The sequence below is a fragment of the Rhyacophila brunnea genome, unplaced genomic scaffold (assembly GCF_057557595.1).
Source record: "Rhyacophila brunnea isolate RB1 unplaced genomic scaffold, BYU_Rbru_1.0 scaffold_21, whole genome shotgun sequence".
Classification (NCBI taxonomy): Eukaryota; Metazoa; Arthropoda; class Insecta; order Trichoptera; family Rhyacophilidae; genus Rhyacophila; species Rhyacophila brunnea.
In genome coordinates this window covers 25,644,577-25,668,640 of record NW_028232871.1, presented here as the reverse complement: position 1 = coordinate 25,668,640, position 24,064 = coordinate 25,644,577, and the positions used below count along the sequence as shown (strand labels likewise).

The 24,064-nt window shown below is 32.6% G+C and overlaps 1 protein-coding gene across 1 annotated transcript; it reads right to left on the bottom strand.

Annotated features, from left to right (window-relative positions):
• Window positions 1–12,549: 12,549 nt before the first annotated feature.
• On the bottom strand, window positions 12,550–22,621 carry LOC147070904 (uncharacterized). The gene is made up of 3 exons (XM_085949146.1): window positions 22,552–22,621; window positions 13,620–14,045; window positions 12,550–12,897 (listed from the first exon to the last, which is right to left on the bottom strand). Exons 1-3 carry the CDS (start codon window positions 22,561–22,563, stop codon window positions 12,652–12,654), a joined length of 684 nt encoding a protein of 227 aa, XP_085805272.1. The 5' UTR covers window positions 22,564–22,621; the 3' UTR covers window positions 12,550–12,651.
• Window positions 22,622–24,064: the final 1,443 nt, after the last annotated feature.

Sequence of the window (24,064 nt, the reverse complement as noted above, 5' to 3'; positions counted from 1 at the left end):
AGATTGATTTTCTTATAAAGTCATTATTAATGCATATTAAATAAATGCCTACAATATTACATCATTTTCTTATCAATAAAATTATTTCAATTGTCATTATCGTATTAAACGGTGTTAAAGATCAAAAATATATTTTTTAAATTATTATTTAGATATGACAATATTGCCTATTTGATAAATAAAATAGTGTGTTTAAAAACTTGCTTTATCCACCACCAATAGCCGCCATCCATTTATTTAAGTACTGAGAGTATCTCAGGAGCAACATTAACCTATTGTAAATACGTCACCTTAATAGATGAGTGCGTTTTTTGCGCGTTGTATCAGTGTTGATTTAACATAAGTTGGAGCATTTTTGATGAATTCGAACTAGAATAAAAGTGTTTCAATTATGTCAACTTGACTCTGGTGTAAAGCGTAAATATATTATGCCGACCCTCCTTCGCGGGTTCTACCGTCCTGTCTAGATAGTGACCAAGTTTATATACTAAGGTGCCACAGTATTTTCAGTAAACTTGGGTGTGGCGGGTCTGCAATCAGCCAATTTGTCGCGTGAAGGTCAAAATAATATTCTCTGACGATCAAACGTCATTTGTTCATGGCATGAAGCCTAGTTGTGCTCCTGTAAGACATGGCATCTTATCAGGCTCGGAAGGTCTCCAGTTTTGAATCTAACCATCGAAAACTGGTACAATCGGGTTATAAATTGTCGAGTTCGTGAATGGATACGATAGCTAGAAGTAATTACAAAAAGACACTTCACGTGGCTGGGACAAGACAAGTATTCCATATGCCACCGAGAGTGTGACATTCCGTACCCTTATGGCACAGTATCAAGGATTTCATCGCAGCGGCCAACCCTCCCTCACTTTTCAGCGGTGCTACAAAAGCGATCTACGCACTGCGTGTCTCTCATGGAGGAAGGCGCGAGACGAGGTGATGGGCCGAAGGAAATGGCGCGAACTTGTGATTGCTCTATGTCCCAATACTGAGGCGTAAAGGGGTGAAGTTAACTATATTATATTTTTATTTTCTTTATTATTTATATTTCCAAATTAATATGAATTATTGTGTATTAGTCATCTGATAATAGGTAGGTATAGTATATAAAATATAACTTACCTAATATATTTTCTGAATACATAACTATGTTTGCAATCACCCTGTCACAATAAAAATTCTATCTTAATATAATAATAATATCAGTGTTGTGCCTCTAAATATATTTTTAATGTTCTATAAATGGGAGAGTATATCGATGATAACTTTCGTGTGTAGGTATATTTTGATAAAATATTCATAAAATACATTTTTGACTAAAAAATATTTAATATTAAGTAATTGTCAGCTATCAGTCATGTATACCAACTAAAAATAAAAATAATAATTTTGTTACATATTAATATATGGCAGATGAGAGATAATTATTTTTTAATATATTTGATTATTGTGGTAAACAAATGAATCATGAATGAATGCCATTCAATGATGAAGGACGATTATTATTCTGCAATCGTGTCAAAATAAACCGCAAATCAGCCTATTTCTATCTACTGCTAGATGAAGGAATATCAAGATTGATTGCACTGGTACATAGTTACGCAGAAAATAAATGAACTTAACGTCGATCCAGTTATTTATAGGCTTACCTTTTAGATGTTTTCTGACTCTGTCATCATAACAACTGTCATAGTGTCGTAAACTTTTAAGTACAACAAAAAAACGATTAAAATTATTGTACAATAATATTTACTCCAATTTGAAGATTAAATGAGTAATATTTCTTAAAATAAATAACGACTGAATAATATCTTCAAAAGTAACCTCGCATTGTGTCTTAAGCGTAAAGTGTTCAACAACATGCTCTTGATGTAAGAGAAATGATGTAAGCGAAACGTGGCATGGAAAGGTGCATAACGCGGAAAGATCACAATATAAACCAATGGATAAGGAAGCATACACGTGTTTGCGGTCTGATAGAGGTCGTTCGGAGTGGACAACCACTGGATAAGTGGTACCCATGGGGCACTAAACGTTCATTAAAGCTGCTGGCTTGACGAGCTCATAAAGTTCGGTGGATGTACGGCGCAGTGAAAAACTAAGGCCTTGAGCAGACAAAGAGCGGTCAGGCGTTCTGCGTTCCGCGTTCAGAGTTCAGCGTTCTTTGTACTTTATGGACTTCATCAAAACTGTGCACACAGCAAGCAGTCAGACCGCTTGCGTTCTAGAGTTATATTTCCGGAATTACAAAGAACTCCGCACCTCTCAACCGTTGCAGTGTCGAGATCAGAAAAATGGACGATGTACATCTCTTCTTTTTGAGCTACGCTAAAACTTAAAAAAAATCCACGTAGAATGCAAACTACGCTGAAACTGTAAATAGCGAAATTATTTTCCCGGTTAGAAAATCAACAATATACCGATACTGACGCTAGTATACAACAATATTGGAATACATCGGACTGTCTTCTATCTCTGTCTCATCAACCGAAATACAGCCGAGTACCTCAATGACTACCTTTTATCAGACGGTATCAAAATAGCAAAAATGTACACTCCCAGTCATTCTTTTGCAGACATAGCCTTTCTCCGATTGGCATCTTCTTTTTATATTATGTCAATTTAATTAGATTATATAATTCATCGAAGCTTTGTATTGACATGCGAAAGTAAATAAAAAATCGTTTTTCATCTTGAAGCAATTGCGGAAAAAACATTAAATTTTCCTTCTTATTCTTACTTCGTATTTATTGGATGCACTCAGTGCTTCAAGCTTAAAGCTCCACAAAAGCAATGCTTGGTCTTCGGAAGATGAGCTGTCAAACGAAATGTTACACTACAACGTTTGTTTACAGATGGAACGCGTTATTGTTGACCGCCACCTGTCTGCTGTCGGAACTTGTATTGAACGCTACCGGTCATCGGTCGGTTGAACGCAGAACGCCGACCGCTCTCTGTCTGTTCAAGCCCTAAGGACCCAGAAGAGTGGAGAAAGCTATGGGACGTCTTCATTCGCCATTGGATCGACCGCGGCTAATGAAGATGTTAATAATTCATTAAAATAATAATTCTTCGTGAATCGATTTGTCGAGAAGATGTCCTAATCGTTGTAATTTGACATAAATACATACTAATCTTACTGTACAACTATTGTTTTATTGAAATTTATAAAAAGTATAGTTTTTAATAGTTAATTTTCTACCTGGTGGTATCACGATGATTCCATGGAGGGAAGGGAAATGTATAGTTTTGGATGCCATTCTGTTGGATACATTCACGTCACCTCCCCTCAAAAAATTAGTTCATTCGTCAGGTTTAGCAGCTCTTTTGGCTGACTCCAACAAAACCAAAAAATCCGACTGTCTGTCATCTAATTATATTATTGTCTGTTTCCTGGATTTCAAAACATTTGGACCCTCCGTCTGCTTTGAAGACGGTGGTTGAGATCAGCCGTCGCTTTTGATTCGTGCTTGGGTCTCAGGCAATTGTCGATTGTTTGTTTGTGATAGTATGATTTGATAGTATGTTGACAATTGTTAGCTAACCTCAAAATGGACAGACAATTGAATTCACAATTAAAAAACCTAACCAAACCTAACCTAATAATAATATTACATTATGTCCAATTATAACCAATAAAACCATCCGTATTAAATTTACTTTTTCTACTGTCGTGTTGACAGTTTAAGAATTTCATACCCTGCCAAATTCACGCACTCGGCAAATAAATTGCCTAATTCATGAATAATGCAAGCCCGTTGCCTTATTCGTGAATTAGGCAAAATATTACCGATTTCGTGCAATACGCAATTTCATACATTCGGTGTAACATATATATTATATTATGGACTTATATCGTTTAGTTGTACACATTTTGACCCTTATTTTGTTTTACTCTTTTATTATTATTGTTTCTCTATATAATTAATTATTATAATATATAACTGTTTCTTTTTGTTGTAATATTACATATATTTACAGTAATATGATAATTGTATTCCTAAAAATGTCTGGCTTTTTGTGACTTGATAATAATTTGAAGTTTAAAATACTTAATTATTTTAAAATGCCTGTGTAGCTGTTTTTGTTATACAATTTAATTCTGGATACATTGTAAACAACACATATTATGGTGATTCCCCTTATCTCGTTATAATTATACAGTCGTATCCATTTAACATGTTTCCGGACATCCTGCTGTATTGTTTCGAGCAATGCTATTAAAACTATGTATTTTATTATAGTGACTTATATTCACTTTGTACTTTTACACATTTAATATGGGTGCTTGATTGCTCTAAAATCACGCATTTTATGATTTTGTTAGAGGGACTCCCAAGTTAAACACACAATGTATTTGTATGTTTTTTTATGTTACAATCAATGACACATTATGTCAGCATCATTAATCATGATGTTTTATCATCACAATAATAATATGTTCATTTCCTCTATTATGAAAGGATCCCCTCCCACAAATGGAAAAATTCTAGTTAATTAGGTAAATGGAATATTATTTATTCTTCGTCACGACCACAAGAGTGAGGATAGTGTCATGGATGATTTTACTGTCCAACAGCCTTCTGAACGGTTTGGCCCCACTTTTCTCGGCATTGAACGATACGCAAAGCCATAATTTGGTGCAATCTGGGGCATCAATGTTTCGCGCAGATGATACAAATGGACATTAATGATCCAAATAATTATTATGACCGTTAAGTCATAGACATTCGCAGAGGCGCATTTCCCTAACGCAACATGACACAACCGATTCGTGAAGAGGTTTAAAAGGGGGATCCTAAGCGATGGTGCCCACAGAACGCGTCAGGCGCCGCACTCGCGCAAAATTTCTACAAGTGGCGCATAAATCATTGAAAATACAACGTAATCAAATACGCCAGCTCCCACTGGATATGGCGACGCATTATACGCGCGCGCCGCATGAATCATCGTTTTTTCGCGAATCACCGCTTCTCGGCGATACGAATGAAAGAAAATACAATGCAGTCCATTCATTGACCACAGCGAGCAAAAACACGCTGAGCGAGGCATTGTCGATCGACGGGCGGAAAGCAATTATTAAATTACAGAGAAGTCATTGTTTTATTTTATTGCGTGTTCAGTTTATCGCTGGTTGAAGAATGTCGTCGTAAATTTTAATTACAAGCCCCGAAATAATATAAAATTTTTATTGCTTTGTTATGAGAGGCGCTGTAATAATATTTATTTTGTGCTGCATGGGCCGCTTATAATATAGGTGAAGGGTAATGCGCGGGAAGAGACGTGTGATTATGGTTATGAATAAACACTGCATACGCGGACTTCGCGCGCCCGACGCGTCCTGTGGGCATCATCGCTAAGAGTTAAAATCTACCACTCTTATAAAATGAATGGATATAATATAGGTTATGGATATATATTATGGAAGGGTTTGATTTAATATACTTTCATTATTATAATTCACATAATTCTTTCCATTCTATTTGGTTGTAAATATATATATATATCAATCCAGGAAAACTATTTTCCAAATACTAGATAGGTATTATGCTGTAAGTATATAGTACTTAGGTATGTATTATGTATATAATAGAAGAGATTGATTCAATTAAATCGCATTTGTATAATTTATACCAAATAAAAATGTTTGAAGTCATGGATTTATTTGGAAAATCAAAATTAGATTGTACATTTTTTATCTATTTATTATTTGGGGCCTCAAAATCAGTCAGTGCGTCCGGCCTTCACGTCACTAAGCGCGCCACTGGACATTCGACAACCATTTTGTGGATACGATAACTCGCAATAACTCGTAGGTGAGAACACCTTTGTTATACCTGTAGGTCAAGTCTGTATTGCTAGAATAAAATTGTGGAGTGTCTGGGTATGACGGATATACCTGGGGAAAGTGCGATATTCCGCGATTAAAGCGACTAGAATCTAAGAGTAAATATTGGAGTAAGTGGCCTTGAAATCATTAAAAAATATCATGATTTTCAAAATGAACCCTCCCCAAACCATTTCTCTATATGAGCGCCTGACTCGATGAGAACTTAAACATCGTTGTCATTAATTATAAACATTTTATTTTTGAGAGAATGTTCCATATAACCAAACAAAATAAAATGATTCCAGATGGCGCAATTTAAGGTGAATATGGTCGATATGGCACTTACCCTCAATCATCATCATCAAAGAATTTAAAAAAATATTTAAAGTTTATTTTTTATATTAAGAGGACGTTCTACAGAAATGGCCTTGAGAATTGAAAATATGATTTTTTAACATGTGGTCCATAATATCTGGTCTACTAGTTAATATAAAAAGGTCGTGTCAAAGTTGTTTGTGTTAATAAATTTGCTCTGTGACTGATCCGACTCATATTTCACATTTATTTCATCAGGGCTGTCGAAGACATAAATCATAATATATATTTATAATTTTAAATTTTTATTTATAATATATATTATTTAAGTTTTGTGCATCTAATGCCGGGTCCACACTGGCAACAAGTTAATTTGCTGGCAACCTCGTTAGATTTTACGATAATTATTGTAAAATTTCTTAAGCAATTATGGTAAGTATCGTAAAATTTAATGAGGTTGCCAGCAACTTGTTGCCAGTGTGGAAATGGCTTAATATCCACTGTGGTTCACGTAGTGGCATGGACCTGGGGTTAGCTAATTCAGGAAGTCAACACCCATGATAGAATTTTTTCCAGTTTTGGTTGCATTATATTCCAAAACTCTTCTGTAAAAATCGTTTCCGAGTTTATAAATGGAAATTTCTCGGTGTACATAGTAAACAAACCTACGAATAAAAAAAGACATAAAGGAACATACTGATTCATCGCAGTAAAATCTGGTAATCAAATTCGCCATTTTGAAAAGCGACGATTTTGCGTAAACAAATATCACGTGGTCTGTACGTGTGCGGCAAACTTCGAATGTGTTTGTAATTTTGTGCAAAGTGCGAATGTAATGTTTTCAAATAATTGATATGGATTAATTATACCATCGTATTATTTTCTCGAAATCATAAACATACTATAATAGTATTGGAGTATCAACCTATGTTCAATTTGAATTGGGTTATAATAATAATATACCCGTATATATATCAATAGTATGTTTGCTACAAAATCCACCCATAAAAACCATGATGAAATTAACATTTAAAAAATATGAATGCTTGATATTATTTTGACAGCCCTGTTTTCTGATCGGCTTCATCTCGCAGGTGTTCATAAAATAATAATAATTCTCCGCGCGGCAGAAATTATCAGTAATAATAATAATATTTCTTGAAATAAAATCTCCGATGATTAGTGATTTTTGCGAAAAGATCGATTTAAATTGACGTAGTTACAACGCCGAGGTCCTTTTTATACTGAATTATATTTGAACGGCGGGCTCTTCAGCGGGCCCTTAAGGGCGGACGTGCTCAGTGTGGGTCAAAATGGAGCTTTTATTCTATTTTCAAAGCATGATCCTGCACATACCTTAAACGTTGTAGATAATCTATTTATATAATTTTGAAGCCATATTATCCATTATATTTATTTTAAACATTTGATGACTGCATAAAGTATTTTTATTACATAGAATAGTATTTTTTAAACCTCAAACATGTTCAAACACGCGCGTTAACATAATTTTACTCCCTACTTCAATTATAGTTCAAAAAATCACTACCTTATTCTTTGGTCAATAATTATTATAAAGCAATCATTATTCGTAGGATGTTTATCACACTTGAATGGTCAAAGACATAGCTTATAATTAGTATCTTTAGAATTATCTTCAAATGTGTTAATCTTGCCCGTTTTTTGAATAATAAAATGCCTGATTCTTGTCAAATTTGGGATCACAGAGATTATCAATATAATTTTTTATCGTAAATATTTCACTATAATAATGTCGATATAAATTATACTGATGGTTTTATAAATGCGTTTAAAAATTAATTAATGTAAAAAATCTTAACACCACTGCACAGTTATGTACTAAAATATGACTATATTCTAAAACATTAGAGCGAGAGGTTTAAAAGAATATTAGTTTATGTAATAAAAATACTTTATGCAGTCATCAAATGTTTAAAATAAATATATAGGATGATAAGGCTTCAAAGTTATATACATAGATTATCTACAACGTTTAAGGTATGTCCAGGATCATGCTTTGAAAATAGAACAAAAGCTCCATTTTGACCTACGCTGAGCATGTACCCCCTTAATAATTATTTTATTTCCGAAAAATAGATTTTCGATCTATGACTGATGAATCATATTATTATCTGTATAAAAAAACACAGACATGTGTTAAATTAAAGTACCTATCAATAGAACGAGACAGTATTCGAACATCATCATCAGCCGGAGTAGATCCACTGCTCCCGAGCTCCTTCTCTGTCCCTAGTTTGTTCGCTGCCACGTCAGTGCTCGAAATGGAAAATTTCACGAACAGGAACGCTGTATAATTTTCCGAAACTAAGTACTTATGCTAATCCTTTCTTTACGTACGTACGTACTTTTGATATAAAAATGCAACAATAAACTTTAAACTTCTTACGTGGATCTATATTGGGCAGGTTGGTAAGGATTGTCAGCGCCGCAGGCGAAATAATCTTGTTTTAACAAAGTATACCGTCAAAAATTGTATTATTCTTTATTTTTACTTTATCTACCACTATAACCAGTGCATGATACCTCTACCACCACTCGTCACTGATTATAACTTACTGTCTCATTTGGGATAGATAAGTTTGTAATTAATTAGTCATAACAAACAACATATCCACATAAGTACCTTATAGATTCAAATTAAAAAAATATTTACGTACTTATAGAAAATTTTACAAATTCCATTTAAATACGAGCACAGAATATCAAACATCAAGAAATAGTATTAAAATAGTGTTTAAAAAATAAAGAAATAGTATTAGAAAAAACAGTAAGTGCCTACCTATACCAAGAATTTATAAAATAGCGTTCACATAAACTCGTTCTCACGCAGGTGGAATATACGATTATCCGAAGCGATTTGGTTGAACATAGTTATTTCCTGCCCAATTATCATTAGCAATTATTGCACCTTGGCAGAACAAACAACTTAGATTATCAAGAAAGTTATAAAATAATATACTTATAATAAAATTAATACTAAGTACCAATAATGGCAGAGTTCTCATTTGTACTGGGTAGATATAAGTTGGAAAAAGTACGTAGCCTAAATACCTAGCTCTCTCTTTAACTTTCAGCATGCAGTATGTAAGCATACGTCTTGAGAAATCAATCGGATAAAACCATGGATAGTATCCACTATCCACACAGCTTTAAAGGATTCTCAAAGATTTATTTTGAACCTTCTCCACTATAAGGGGCATAAGGCCGTACCTACATCTAATAAAAGTTTCAAGTCATCCAAACAACGTAAACATAGCATTATTTGTAATTAAATTACCAATGGTGTGTCATTTTCATTTATATAAGATAAAACATGACGGAAGGTGAAACTCGGGTTGCTAAGCGCGATTCTTATAGAATAATATAAAATTGTCATTAATTAGTACCTACTATATTCAACATTATAAGGACTAATATTGTATTGTATGCATGTTATGTTACAATGGTGATGCTTTGGTTACAATTATTGTAATATACATCTACCACCGTATTTATTTAATAATCTATGACTAACACCACCTAAGATAATTAGATGTCCGCACTGGACACATAGGTACCTAATTTGTTAGTACCTACTTATTCTAAACGATTCAATCTATGTTGTTTGTCCTTCCCTACTCACATTATTATTGCCATGGAAATGATAATAGGTACCTACATACAATACAGATATTATGATAGTCGTACATTTTTATTAAAGGATATTCCTATATTTTTTTTAAACAAATTTACAAACAAAAATTAAGTAAAAGTTCTCTCCACACTACCTATGTATTATTTCTATTATTTTTAAAGTCACAAGCTACAATGCATGTAATAATAATTGTAATACAATAGGAACGTCCCAAATAAATAAACTCTGCAGAAGGCTATTCAATATTTTCTGCCCAAACCATCAATGGCCCAAACACATTTTTGTAGAAAAAATCATTCATTATTCATTGTGAAAATTGGGGTTTACGACTTATCATAAATATTTTTTTAACACAAGTCAAGTTGTTGAGATGATAATAATTATTGAATCACAGAACAGATGTTGCCACTGTATTGTCCACCGGAAAGAATTCCTAATGTTTTAGCAGATTTACACGAAGTACCTACTACGTAATTAAGCCTTCATTATTTTTATAAATATCCACAAAATTATCAAATTGTGCGTGTGGCCAGAATTATCTTAAATCAGTTTGGATACCAGCGACAATAGTATATGTAATAATATAATTATGTAAAAAAGGCGAATTTGTATCCCACAGGAAAGTACTTATTAAAAACGATAATTGTAAGGGTGATTATCCACTTAGTGTTACGAAGAAAAAGCGAATTTAACATAATAGACTTTTTAAAATATTATATTATAAAGCCTATTATAAGGAAAGTATTCATCCACAGGTAATTAATAAATAAATGTCAAAGGTTAAAAATTCTCCTCCTGTAATAGTATTTTGGTTAATTCGCCATTTTTACAATACACCGACGATATAAAGGTATTCGTATCGCCTGCTGAGAATTTTAACTAACTTTTAAGAGAAAAAATTGTTATTAAAAAATATGTTCAACACAAAGTTAAAATTAAAACACAAAACTTACCAGAAGCAACAAAATTCACTTACAAAAAAGTATACTCATCATGACCTATGGCAAATAAATGAATGAATGTAGTAGTTATATCACAAGATTTATTGTACTATAGTCGCAATTCAACAATAATGTAAATTACAAAACAAATGTAAACATCGTAAAAAGAGGGGTTTACGACACGTCATAAGCTTTTTTTAACAAAAGTTAATTGTTGAGATGAATACCATCTGTTGCCACTTAAATGGTTATTGGAGTGAATTCCTAATGTAATGTAATGTGGTTTTAGCAGATTTACACGAATTACCTACTACTTTATTATACCTTCATTATTTTTATAAATAACCACTCAATATCATTTTTTAAATGATCAAATTGTGTAGGTATGTGGCCAGCGTTACGTTACCTGCGACAAAATATTTTTCAATAGTTTCGGTTAACACGTTTCGCCTGATGACATTTTTGACCAACTTTTAGAACAATTTTTTTATTAAAAAATCAAGTTAAACACACAGTTAAAATTAAAACACAAAACTTACTAGAATGTAGCAAAAAAACACCAAACTAATAATATAAACAATTTTGTTTAGAAACGTATTTATATCTTAAATAATACAAAATATTTTAAAAGGCAACTAATAGGAATATTATAGCGGATTGCACGAGTCAAATTATCAAACTTTTTTGTACTAATTTAACCATCGAAAACACAATTCATTCACCCGAAAATAAATGGCGAAGTAATAATTTTTGTCACTCCGAATAAAATAATATAATAAATTAGTAGGTAAGTAAATTAACAATGCGTAAGTCAAAGGCAAGATTGTATTGAGATTTGAAATGTTTCATCCTTTAGAAATTATTAAACAATGTATACTTTATTTTTTAAGAGTTTTCAAATAGTGTCAGCAAGGCACATTTTTTTGGGTAATAAAGTAATTTACGCTTGCAGCTGGTTGTTTCTTGTTATTTAGACAATGCATTTAGGCATGGACATATCGACACAAAATAAGAAGGTTGAAAGAAATTTAGGGATGTCATAATTTTTATTTTTAACCCTTGCACGCCCGGCATAACATAACTTCGTTAATTTTTAATTTTGAGAAAAACTTTAAAAGATACATTCATATATAATTATCTCAATCTAACGAACCGCAACGCAATTTTAAATGAATCCACGAGCCGGAACGGTATATTTTGGAATTCCACGAACCACAACGGCGCTCCGGTGCGTTCCTGTCCATTCCGAGCGCTGTGCCACGTACATCCACCAAACTATACGAGCTTGTCTATACATTTATATCTTGCATGACTTGAGGGTCTATTCTATACACAACGACAATCGACCGCTGAAGGGATAAAGCGATAATATTTATTACATATTTGTATTGAGGTATTATAATTGTTAAAAAAAGTTAGCTATCGCGCTCTAAATTTTATCACAGCCAAGAGAAGTTCTGTTAAAATATAGCACTTATTGCAACAATTACAACCAACTTATTGTAATTGTTACAATAAGTGCTAATACTTTGATACAAACCTGCCCTATTTTGATAATATTTGTCACTTTAGCGGTCGATAAGTATAGAATAGACCCACTGGAATCACACAAGAACACTGTCGAACAACATGGATTCTTGAAGGCGCCGTGTGATGTACATATTATGTTCCAGCTAAAGGGCAGACATGGTTGAAGAAGATGAAATAAGGAGAAAAAAGAAGATTACAATATTTTTTAATAAAAAAATATTTTTATTTATATTATATATATGTGTACAACTGTTATATATATTTAAGTATTTTCTACTACCTATCTATTTTCTTGTAATAACATCGTTTTGAAGTAGTATTGTGATCGTGGCATATAATATACGTTAGAAAAATTATGATTAGAATAGCTCCATGATTTCCTCTTCCATTGGCAGTGGAAGCATATTGTATTGATCTGGGCGTCTTTGTGGTGTAAGTTCGTCAAGACGATACGGTTGTCTGATGACCTCATCTTCTGGCTCCATCATCACGCGATTGTATGGGAAGGGCATGTAGTTGTACTGTATCTGTGGACGATCGTAGAACATATTTTCCATCTCCATCTGCATAGGCATGAACTGGTTCTCGTAGTAATTTCGGAACATCTGTAAAGAAAACGTGTAGTTTGTCAATTTGTCCGGACCGTTCGTAACTGACGAAGACTATTAATTGGTTTAATAGCACTAAGTGCCAAATGTATAAACATACTTAACGTCTTAAATGAGCAAATATCGCAATTTCAATGAGTAGGTATTTGTCATTTTATATATTTTCAAGTAGGTAGTCAATCGTTACGGTTTTGTATAAACAATCTGAGAAGTAAATTTTACAAAAAAAAAGTGCGATAATAGTCACCATTTGTTTTTTGCGTAAATAAATGAACTCCTCATATTATCGTAAGGCGAAAAAACTACCATTTATGTTAATACATTCTATATTCGTCCTGTGTAATCCTTTTATGTAATCCAAGAAATCTGGTTTCGCCTACTACTTCCAACAAAATTTATGTATGCGGACAAATTGCGCACACTAGGGAATGTTGACTGAAAGCCAAAGCACATATAAAATCGTAAATTAAAAAAATCCCGGCAATGTTGCAACTCTCTTCCGCATGCACAGATGAAACCATGCAGGGACAGTTACGTCAGGTTGATAGCCGAAACAAACAAAAAAACAGCTTCTGCACATGCGGCGATTCAACATTTTGCTATCTTACCTGCGGCCCATGTCGAGTGAAATTCGTTATATGCGGCAATCAGATTTTTTTGCGATAGGTACATTAAGTTACATATGCTTTGTGAAATTCTGTAGTACATTAAATGCTTACCGAAAGTGGTTCATATCCATAGTATCCTAATGGCATATTATATCTCATATTGTAAAGCGGAATTCTATTTCTGGGCGGTAAATAATTGTCATATTCGAAGATTCCTTTGTTAAGATATAGCGGCTCGTACGTTTGGATTTCCAATTTTTGCTTTATTGGCCTGAATTTATTTTCAACATTTTCTATTTTCGGTGGGAGAAGTTCAGTATGGGGTTGTTCAATCTCGGGGGCTATCTCGTGGCTGACTGGCATTTCCGTTGGGGCTGGTACAGTCACCGGCATGGGCGACGTCTCAATAGAAATCAGTTTGTCATGGTGGTCATCGACTGGAATGACTGACTCTTTATTTTCAGTTACTATTGGAGTGGGTACTACGTCGACATCAGCCAGGGCGGCCGCGAAGAAGAAGGATACAAAGAAGAAAACCTAAAATCAAAAACAATCATTTAAAAAATTAAAACTAATAACAATTCCACCCATAATAATGCAGCATTCTTTCTTGATTTATTTACGAATATTTAATATAATGGACACTAGACATTACACTGTTTGCGTACTACTTGAATGAAACGATCTATTGTTAACAAAATTATATTACATTCTACAAAAACTGGGTAAAAAATATAGTAAGAGCTGCCTGTAGATCTTCTATAGCAACAGCTCCTTTCTTTATCTTCTGAATAAACCAATTTAAAAAAAATCTATTCAGATCCTTCCGCTTAAAATCACATTTGAGAACTTTTCGCATTTCTTATTTTTTTTTCCGATTTTCAAATTTATAGTATTTTTTACGTGATATATATTATTGCAATAATGATTGAGTCGCCTGGAGACATAACTCACATTTTGTCACTTTTGAGTTAAATATTTTAAAGATAGAAATATTTAAATAATATATAGAAAAACCGTTGGCTATCACTTTAAACTATGTGAAAATCAAGAAATGAAAATATAATTAATATTAAATTCTACAGGTTTACAGGTTCTACAGGAAACCTGTAGAATTTAATATTAATTATATTTTCATTTCTTGTAAAATGGAATTCTACCAAGTAAATGCTAACTCAATTAATATGTGAAAATCGTTGACAAAGTTGACTCTTGGTGTCATAACTCATATTTTTCAATGAATAATGTAAGTTCTTTCATCAAGGCCTTTCTAACCAATTAGGTACCTAGCTCTATTTCGTATAGTGTGCTATGTGTCTACAGCTTTAGTATATTATATATATATTTTTAAAAAAATGTAAATCGACTCACTCACTCATTAATATTCAAGGGAGCTCAATACTTTTCTTCTAATTACAAAAAGCAATGCTTTGGTTGTTTTTGCGATTATCTCAAAACTCGATTTTTGGAATATGTGCGTTATGACTCTAGGTGACTCAATTGTACGGTAGCCACACGTTGGAAACTGCATTTTTGAACTGTTTGTATGGCGTCATAGACGCTGCGTAGCGTACGACAGGTGCATGCTTCTCACTGCGGAGTATGGGAAATCCACAGCTAGCCGTACCGTTTACCTTACTGCGCATTTTCCATGTATACATTCTCCCATTTTGATTCTAACAATGAACACCCGCATGTAGTTACAGACACAGAAAACATTACTTATTAAAATCAATCGCTGCGTCTGACAATCGTGTACGCTTTTGAGACACAAAATTCCCTGATGTTGCAAAAATTGCGCTCATTTTGAGTCGACGTTGGCTTAGTTGTGTTAAATGGCCCGATCAGTCATTGAACGTTTTGTGTTTTCTGTCCACTTTTTCCATATAGAAAATCGTTTTTTCAATTAATATTTGATTATAAATAAATCCCGAGAAAAGATTCTCGAGATCCGGGATTTCCCGAAATGTTAAAAATTTCAATTCTCGAGATTCGGGGTGGAAAATCTCGGAAATTTCTCGAGAATTCCCGAAACCCAACTCTACGTGTGGGTTGGATCTTGTTTGCAGAAATACATCCAATTGCATATCGTAAGTGCCTACTATAATATTGTACCCCCAAATATCCAAAAAATACGATAACGAATTCATCACTAAAAATAATCATGTAAGTATTTAAGTACTATATTTTTTCAATAATACTATAAGTAAGTACTCTCTATTCATGGTCCGGAAGATGTACTATGATTGTGTAAAAAGGAGCCAACTTTTGTGACGAGTAAATAATATAATATTGTTGCGATTCAGATAGGGAGTAAATATCTATAATAATTTTACCACAGTCGTAGTATAACACATTAATTTAAAAAAAAATCTTGAAATACATGTGATTAATCGGATTCTGGATACCTACGTTTTTTTAATGCTTTGTTATACCTACAAGCGTCTGCGAATTTTACTACTGACCTTCAGTTTTGATGAAGGAAGATTATAACATGCATTCATACAATACAAATACGTGACCTTCGCAAGTCTGTATCGTCTCAAAGTCACGGTTATAAATACAAATGAAAAAACTTGTTTAATCATTCGCCAAATCTAGACGAAGCGTTCTCTGTCTATAACGTTATTCTTTTAAATTGAAATTCGCATCACAAATCCTAATATTGTCAGCGCTCGAAATGGAAAACTTTACGAACCGGAGCGCCTAATAATTTGCCGAAAATATTGACATAGTTATCTATTTTTATGTATATTTTTTTTTATATAAACAAGTGTGTTTATTTTTTTTATTATATTGATTCTCTTGGTCAGCGGATATATTCTATACATAGGGCTGCATGGGCGGCTATCGAGGGTAGTTTATCATATTTAAGGAAGAGATATGGTAATTGTTACAATAAGTTACTGTCTAAACTGTCTATCTCGCTTTAAAAGTTAACACAGTCAAGAGAGGTGTTGTTAAAACATAGCACTTTTTGACAGTTCAAACGGTTAATTCATTGTAACAATTAACCGCCTCAACACATCAATATGATAAACTACCCTCGATAGCCGCCGATAACAGCCTTGTGTATAGAATAGATGCCCAGATGGTCAATTTAATATTTCCACGAGACGGAGCGATACTTTTGGGGATTTTATGAACCGGAACGGCGCTCCGGTGCGCTCCGGTCCATTTAGAGCCCTGGATATTGTATCCATTTTTAAAGTGCCGTCGCTAAACAAATTGCCACCCTTAAGCAACCTTAGAATGCGTTCCCTTGTATTTTATCATTATTATTACAACGTTTTTCTTAGCTCGTCTTATTTGTCCGGTACAAATCTTGCAATTGATGTTTAACTAACTTCCCGACTAGCTAGACATTTAAAACTTTTAGAATATATCAGAACACGATGCCAATGCATTTCTTTAATACTTTTAGCCATATTTACGTATAATTGAATTCATTTTCAGTTAATTCTGTTTTGTATGAAAAGTTATTTCGACACCATTATTGGTTGCTAGGGGTCTGGGGTCCTAGCAACTAAATTATTAATATATACGTGCGTTACTATGGAAATCAATATGACATTTCAGTATTATTGCTATCAAGTACAAATTTTTTGATCGTTTAAGCTAGTCAAGGCAAGTTTATATGATTCAACGGAAAATTTAAAAACGTTGTAAGTATATAAAAAGTTATTTTTATCTTGTAATTATTTAATTTCAAATTGTTTGCAAGTGTGTTTGACGCCTACCTACTTACTTATGGCATTATTGATTTTCGGCAATTTTAAATAGACAAATACAACAAAAATCTTAAATTGACATTCACACCATCTATTCAAAATTAGAGCATTTCCATGGAAACAGCTATGGTTTTAGATACGTGTAGGTTTGTAGGCAAAATTCTGCATTGGCGATAATTCCGTATTACAACATGAATAATTACAATACAATTAATAATAGTTATATTGTCAGGATTTGGTATTCTTTGACTATTTTTAAACTATGATACTTTCTAATGAATCGACCGTATCGTCTGCTTCGTGGAAAACCGCCATTGCTCTCAAAAGTTTAATATTTTATATTTGTTCCATCATTTGCCTCCCTTTATAATGTGCCTTCGCATGCAATTTTATGACTACAATTAGTGACGTCCCTACATAAAATGCCGCCCCTAGGCAGCGCCATAATGCCGCCTCATTTTTTTATACAGTATTTGTATCATCCTTTCATGATTCCAATATCTAAGAAATGTGTTGTATGAATATATTACTAACAAAATATCAGACTAATTATTCGCAAATCTGCACGTGTCGTCCCTGGTCACCAAGGACGCTGAAGGGCAACGGAAGTAAGCTAGATATCGCGAATTCGATAAAACCAGTGAGCTGATTTTCTTAATGAAAAGATATTTTCGTTATTACTAAGTTTAGATAGCTATTTCTATATATTCCAAATGATTTTCCTCGATTTGCCGTAACAAGTAAAATGTTTGCAGGTAACTGCCGCCCCCAATCGACGCTCAATCTGCCTACCCCCACGGGACGTCACTGTGTAGACAAAATGCTTTCAATAGTATTCACCTGTATACGAATGAATGGATGAATTTTGTAAGTATGGTCAGACACACATGTCCGTTTATGAGGGTCACCATATTCTTCAGATGCTGCGTTTATATTAGCAAGTCAATGAACCACATAATACTAATATTATTATGTAGATACAGTTAACCGATCACGGTAGTATCTAGGTTGAGTGTACGAGACTAGGGATTGCAATACCGGTATTTCAAAAGCGGTATTCAATTATTTATCAATACCGAAATACCGGTTTCAAAAATCCAATATACCGGTATTTTCGGTATTAAGAAAGCATACACGTTTATGTTTTTCGAAATTGAAATTAATGTTATTTTGACATTACTACATTACTAACTGCTATATTGTATATGAAATTTAACGTATAAGTTTTATGCCGTCAAAATGTAAATATATTGACTGAAACTAACAAAGGTTAAATAATATTAAAACAAAAGCCCTCAAATATACTCATAGACAAAACAAATAACATTCGTGGCTAATATTTCTAATTATTTTATAACTATCGATCCAAAGTCGATAGTATATCTAACAAACGTTGAATTTCAGAAAGATTTTTCTGTACCTACCCGGACTTATTGTATTTGTAAAAATTTGCAGTTGAAAAATTATTATGCATATTTACAAAGGTATTTTATGTTGCTATAAAATAATGTTTAAAATAGGTTTTAATAGTTATTCAATATACCAGTATTGATATATTCATTCGGTATTGCAATCCCTATACGAGACCTCTTAATTCACGAATGAATGCGAATTTTATTATTATTGCAAGAGAAATATAATATTTTGTAAACAGTGCGCTCCTAACTAAAACGAGCGAAGTCTGGTATTTATACAAAATGGCACGTTCCTTTGATTTTTATATAAGGGAGTGGAGTTTAACCTCTTTGATATACACTTGGTAAGCAAAAACGATTACGTGACTTATAATAATAATAATAATTTATATTATATTATATTATGAAGTCGTATTGACGTAATTTATAGTAATTTAATATACCTACAGTAACTTACGCAAACTCGGAGTCACGCGGTTTCTTATTTGACACTTCAGATCCAGTTCCACCAGAAAAATACATGACAATTGCAAGCTTGTTCTAGAAGGTTTCAGCTCCATTTTATTGAAATGGGTATAAAATTTTAGAAAGACTCCAACGAAGAATGCGTAGCTACAAAGCAAGGCTTTGCTTTCTGCGTGAAAAAATGAAGGCATTATTATGTCAGAAGAATTTGTTAGATTTTATGAAGCCATCGATACTGAAAAAATTTGTAAGTACACATTAATAATACTGTACATAGAACTGCAATTTTTTTTTTTAATATTTTTCTTCTAGTCATTAGTCATTGGTCCCGTTATTTATTCGAAAATTATATGCATTCGTATGCAAAGTTGTACTCCAACTTACGCGAATTCGACTAAGGCCATGGCAATCTGTGATCTATTTACATCATTGCACTTCAGCTTAATTATTAACAGTTTTAATTTTGATTACGCAGCTGCGATTTGCATTGATGCAACAGACGAAATGAATTCTTCAGAAGATTTAAAAGGGGACATCGAAACGGTCTAAACCATCACACCACAATCATAAAAATATGCGTATTTCCTACAAATTAACTATAAACTATTACCCAAAAAAACCACTGCAATCAAAAGAACATAAATATGGGATATGGCATAATCAAACAAACAGAGGCGGAATTAGATACTTGTCCACAAAAAATAAACCATTAATATTATTATGTGTCATCATTGTCATCTTCAATCATAATTGGATAGAGACTAGGTATACATTTTTTTATTTTTACTAATTTTTAATTGCAATTTATGGTAGGATTTATTTTATTTTTATCGTGTAAGTCTCTAAGCCTACCACTGTAATTACAGGGATATATTATAATGCTATTTTTTATGGATAAAATTAAGGGCAGTAAACAATCACAACTGCCAAAAACAACACGAATATCTACTAAAAAAACCATTCAAAAAATTTTAATTCACATATATATTAATAAAATTCTCAGATATAAGCTTTCATAACTACTAAACTTAATCAATATTTTCATCTCTATTGATACAATCGTTCAGTGGCGATTTTCTTTGATCCACTACTGATCCGTTAGAAAACTTTAAAGGGGGTGTAATATTCATAAATGTATGTTTTGTAATGATATCGATTTAGATTTCACAGAACAGACAATGTTAAAATTCGAGACGTCCCGTGGGAGTAGGCAGATTATACGTTGTTAAGAGACGGCATAATACGGCATTTGATTGTAGATTCCGTAGATGTGAATTTTTTTATGGTGAAGTCTGTTTTCTCTAATAGATTTGATTAAACGTGACTAGGTCACGTCTATATTTTAGAGGTATTACAAATTATATAAAAAAAATATCACCATATTAAGAAAATCGACTTAAATTTAAATATGCGATTGTAAATTCTACATACTTAACTCTTTTTAATATTTTGTAAGATTTTAATAAGGATAACAACACAAAAATTAAACCTATATTATGAAAATAATAACGATTTTGTATGTAGATATATATAACATTGGCGAGGGGTTATAGGTTGAATTATGCACACTAAACTTTGTTAGGCATACTTATTTATTTTCGTTGTACTAAGAATACAATTTGCAGATGGCGCTGATTGGTTATTTAAATTTATTCGATTAAACTCTGCCTCAACGGAACAAAACCATAATAGTAAACGATAGAGGTATGCTATTGGCGATCCGACAAAAATTGTACTCACTTTTTCAGTCATTCTTTAATTCTTTAAACCCTGCCTAAAACAATTCGTGATAAATAAAAAATACTTTATAAATATCTAAAATGATATGTGATTTAATGGCATAATTTTAGATATTTCACAGATAGACGGATATTTTTTTACTATTATCTACTGTCGTTTGTTTTAAGCAGGGTTTATTTAAATTTTAAATACAAACCAACACTACCTGCAATATGAAAACAAATACGTATGGCTGACAAAGTTTAGTGAGCACTGTTTATGTCAGATCTCAACAGCCTATCTCCACAATAATTCACCACTGATACATAGTAATTGTATAACACCATATCCATGGGATACCTACTCCAGTGGTGGGAATTAAATGGTTATAGGTATATTTTCATATAAAGCAGTTGCATGTAGAGTTGGGTATTTCCCGAAATGATGAAATTTTGAATTCTCGAGATTCGGGATTTCCAGAAAAGAATTCTCGAGAATTCTTGAGATATCGGGAAATTTTAAAAAAACCTATAAAAATCTTAAAATCAGTATAAAAACAGACAAATTCCAAAGAAGTATGATTTTTTTTATTAATGTAAGAAGACAAACAAAACAGAAGTAGGGAAACAAAAATAATTGAAAACATCACTTTTTAAAATAGGATTTCAAAAAACACAGACTGCAAATCGCTGCATCTGACAATCGCATACGCTTTTGAGACACAAAATTCCGTGATGTTGTAAAAATTGCGCTCATTTTGAGTGGACGTTGGCTTAATTTTGTTAAATGCCCCGATCAGTCTTTGAACGTTTTGTGTTTTATGTCCACTTTTTCATATAGAAAATCGTTTTTAAACTAATATTTGATAATAAAGAAATCCCGAATCCCGAGAAAAGATTCTCGAGATCCGGGATTTACCGAAATGTTAAAAAATTTAATACTCGAGATTCGGGATGGGAAATCTCGAAAATTTCTCGAGAATTCCCGTCGGGAAATTCCATAAACCCAACTCTAGTTGCATGTTTGAACCCTGTCTCATGTATAGATAGATAGATATTATATGTGTGTTGATGGTAAAACTGTTAGGTACTAACTATTTTTTATAATATGTTACTTGAACCCACTCGTTAAAGCCTTGGGATCCCAATTAGGTACAGTAACGTAAATAGTTAATTAAAAATACTTAACAAACGTGTATTTTTTGTATTTATTGTGTATATGGCTTTAGGAATATTTTATTATTAATAGAAAAATTGTAAGTGTAAACATTAACGGTTAAAAATAACAGTAAAAAGAAACCACAACGGTCAATTTTATAACCTCCAAAATACATTTCATTGACGCAACCGATTCGTCAGAAAATTTAAAAGGCGGCCTCAACACAGCTCAAAACAGTCATGAACTACCAAATTACATCAGTCTCGAAAAATTATACGTATTTCTCAAAAACTGATTTGTTTTAAGAATGTCGATTTAGACTTCACAGAACAAGCACTTAACTATACGTCACTAAACGCACCACTGGTGAAATAACTACCATCATTATTTAATTTTGGTTTTAATTGAAGAAACAAAAGAGCTAAATATACACACTTAGTTAAACTGTATAAATCATTTCTTAAAATTTCCAATTATTCTACACTTACTTATCAGTAATTTCCGGCAGATATTTTGACTTATTTATTGAACAAATTCAAAAATGTAGGTACTTACAAAAAACTTCATTGTCCTCTTTTGTCTGACAGTTGCTTGATAAAATGTAGTGCTAACCTGTCCTTGGAATATAATATTACACTGTGGCGTTATTTCGGTAGTTGAGATTATTTATACATATTTTATCTTCATGGGAAATACCTTTTGTGTAAGTCAAGATGTGTTTCGACTCCATTTTTGGTAATTAGGCCCAGCCTCGAGCTGTTTTGCCGGAATTAATAATAGTAGATATTGAAGAGTTTTCTTAATAACTCGTGCAGTGTATCTAATAATTTCGATATTATCAATTGTACATTATAATATATTGAGTGAATATTTTCCGTCGTAAAACTGTAATCCCAAATAATACTTTATACCAGTGGCGAATGGTGGAGGTAGGCTGTTAAGATCCGTCATAAATAGTGCACACTAAACTTTTTCAGTCAAATATATTTGTTTTCATTGAACGACAACTGTGTAGATAGTATTTATTAGTTTTTAAAATTTAATTAAACCATACCTAATCCAAGGCATAGTAAATAATACATAGTCAAAAATATTCGTTTACCTATCTATAAAATATCTAAAATTATGCCATTAAACAATACATAATTTTTTAATAAAATAAATATACGACTATTTTTGTCGGATCGCCCATAGTATATCTGAACTATTATGGTTTGGTTTAATTGAATTTTAAAAACTAACCGGCACCATCTGCAAATTGTGTTCTTAGTTCAATGAAAACAAATACGTATGACTGAAGAAGTTTAGTGTTCTTCATTTATTTCGAATTTTAACAGCCTACCTCTACCCCTCGCCACTGTTTTATACAACACAAATTTAAATTCTACATCATATTATTTACTTCTAATGGACCAATTTGTCGTTGAAAAAACAAAAGACATACTTTATTGAAAATGTTAAAACACATTAAACATCAATTACTTATGGTATAAACATCTTTTCATCGCGTTTTCATTTAATTTATTTGTCACCTTCTCTATTCTTATTGTATCTCCAATTGCTGAATTGTGTTGCTTGTGAATGGCGCAATTTGGTAATCCTCTGTTTATCTGTCCAACGAACAAAACCGATGAAAAATCCCAGTTAACAAAATAGAAAGATTAATACTATCGACTGAAAGTACTTGATGGAATTTGAATTTAAATTCTAATGGATTCAAGCTCTGTACTATTCCATTTAAGTCGTTTTTTGCGACCCGGGATTCGCCTTTCGGCATCTTCAGGTGCCGTGTACACTCACCAAAGGTAAACATACACTAACAACGAATACTCTTAACTCTAGCTTGTATAATAAATCAATACAATAAAGTGGGTAAATATAAGCTAGAGTTCGTTGTCAGTGTGTGTTTACCGAGTGTTGCTGAGTGTACACGACGCCTGAAGATGCCGAAAGACGAAACCCGGGTCGCAAAAACGACTTAAATGGAATAGTACAGAGCTTGAATTCATTAGAAAATAGAAAGAGTTGAAAAAGACAGTTTCATTCGGCTAAAACTCAAAAAAACGCC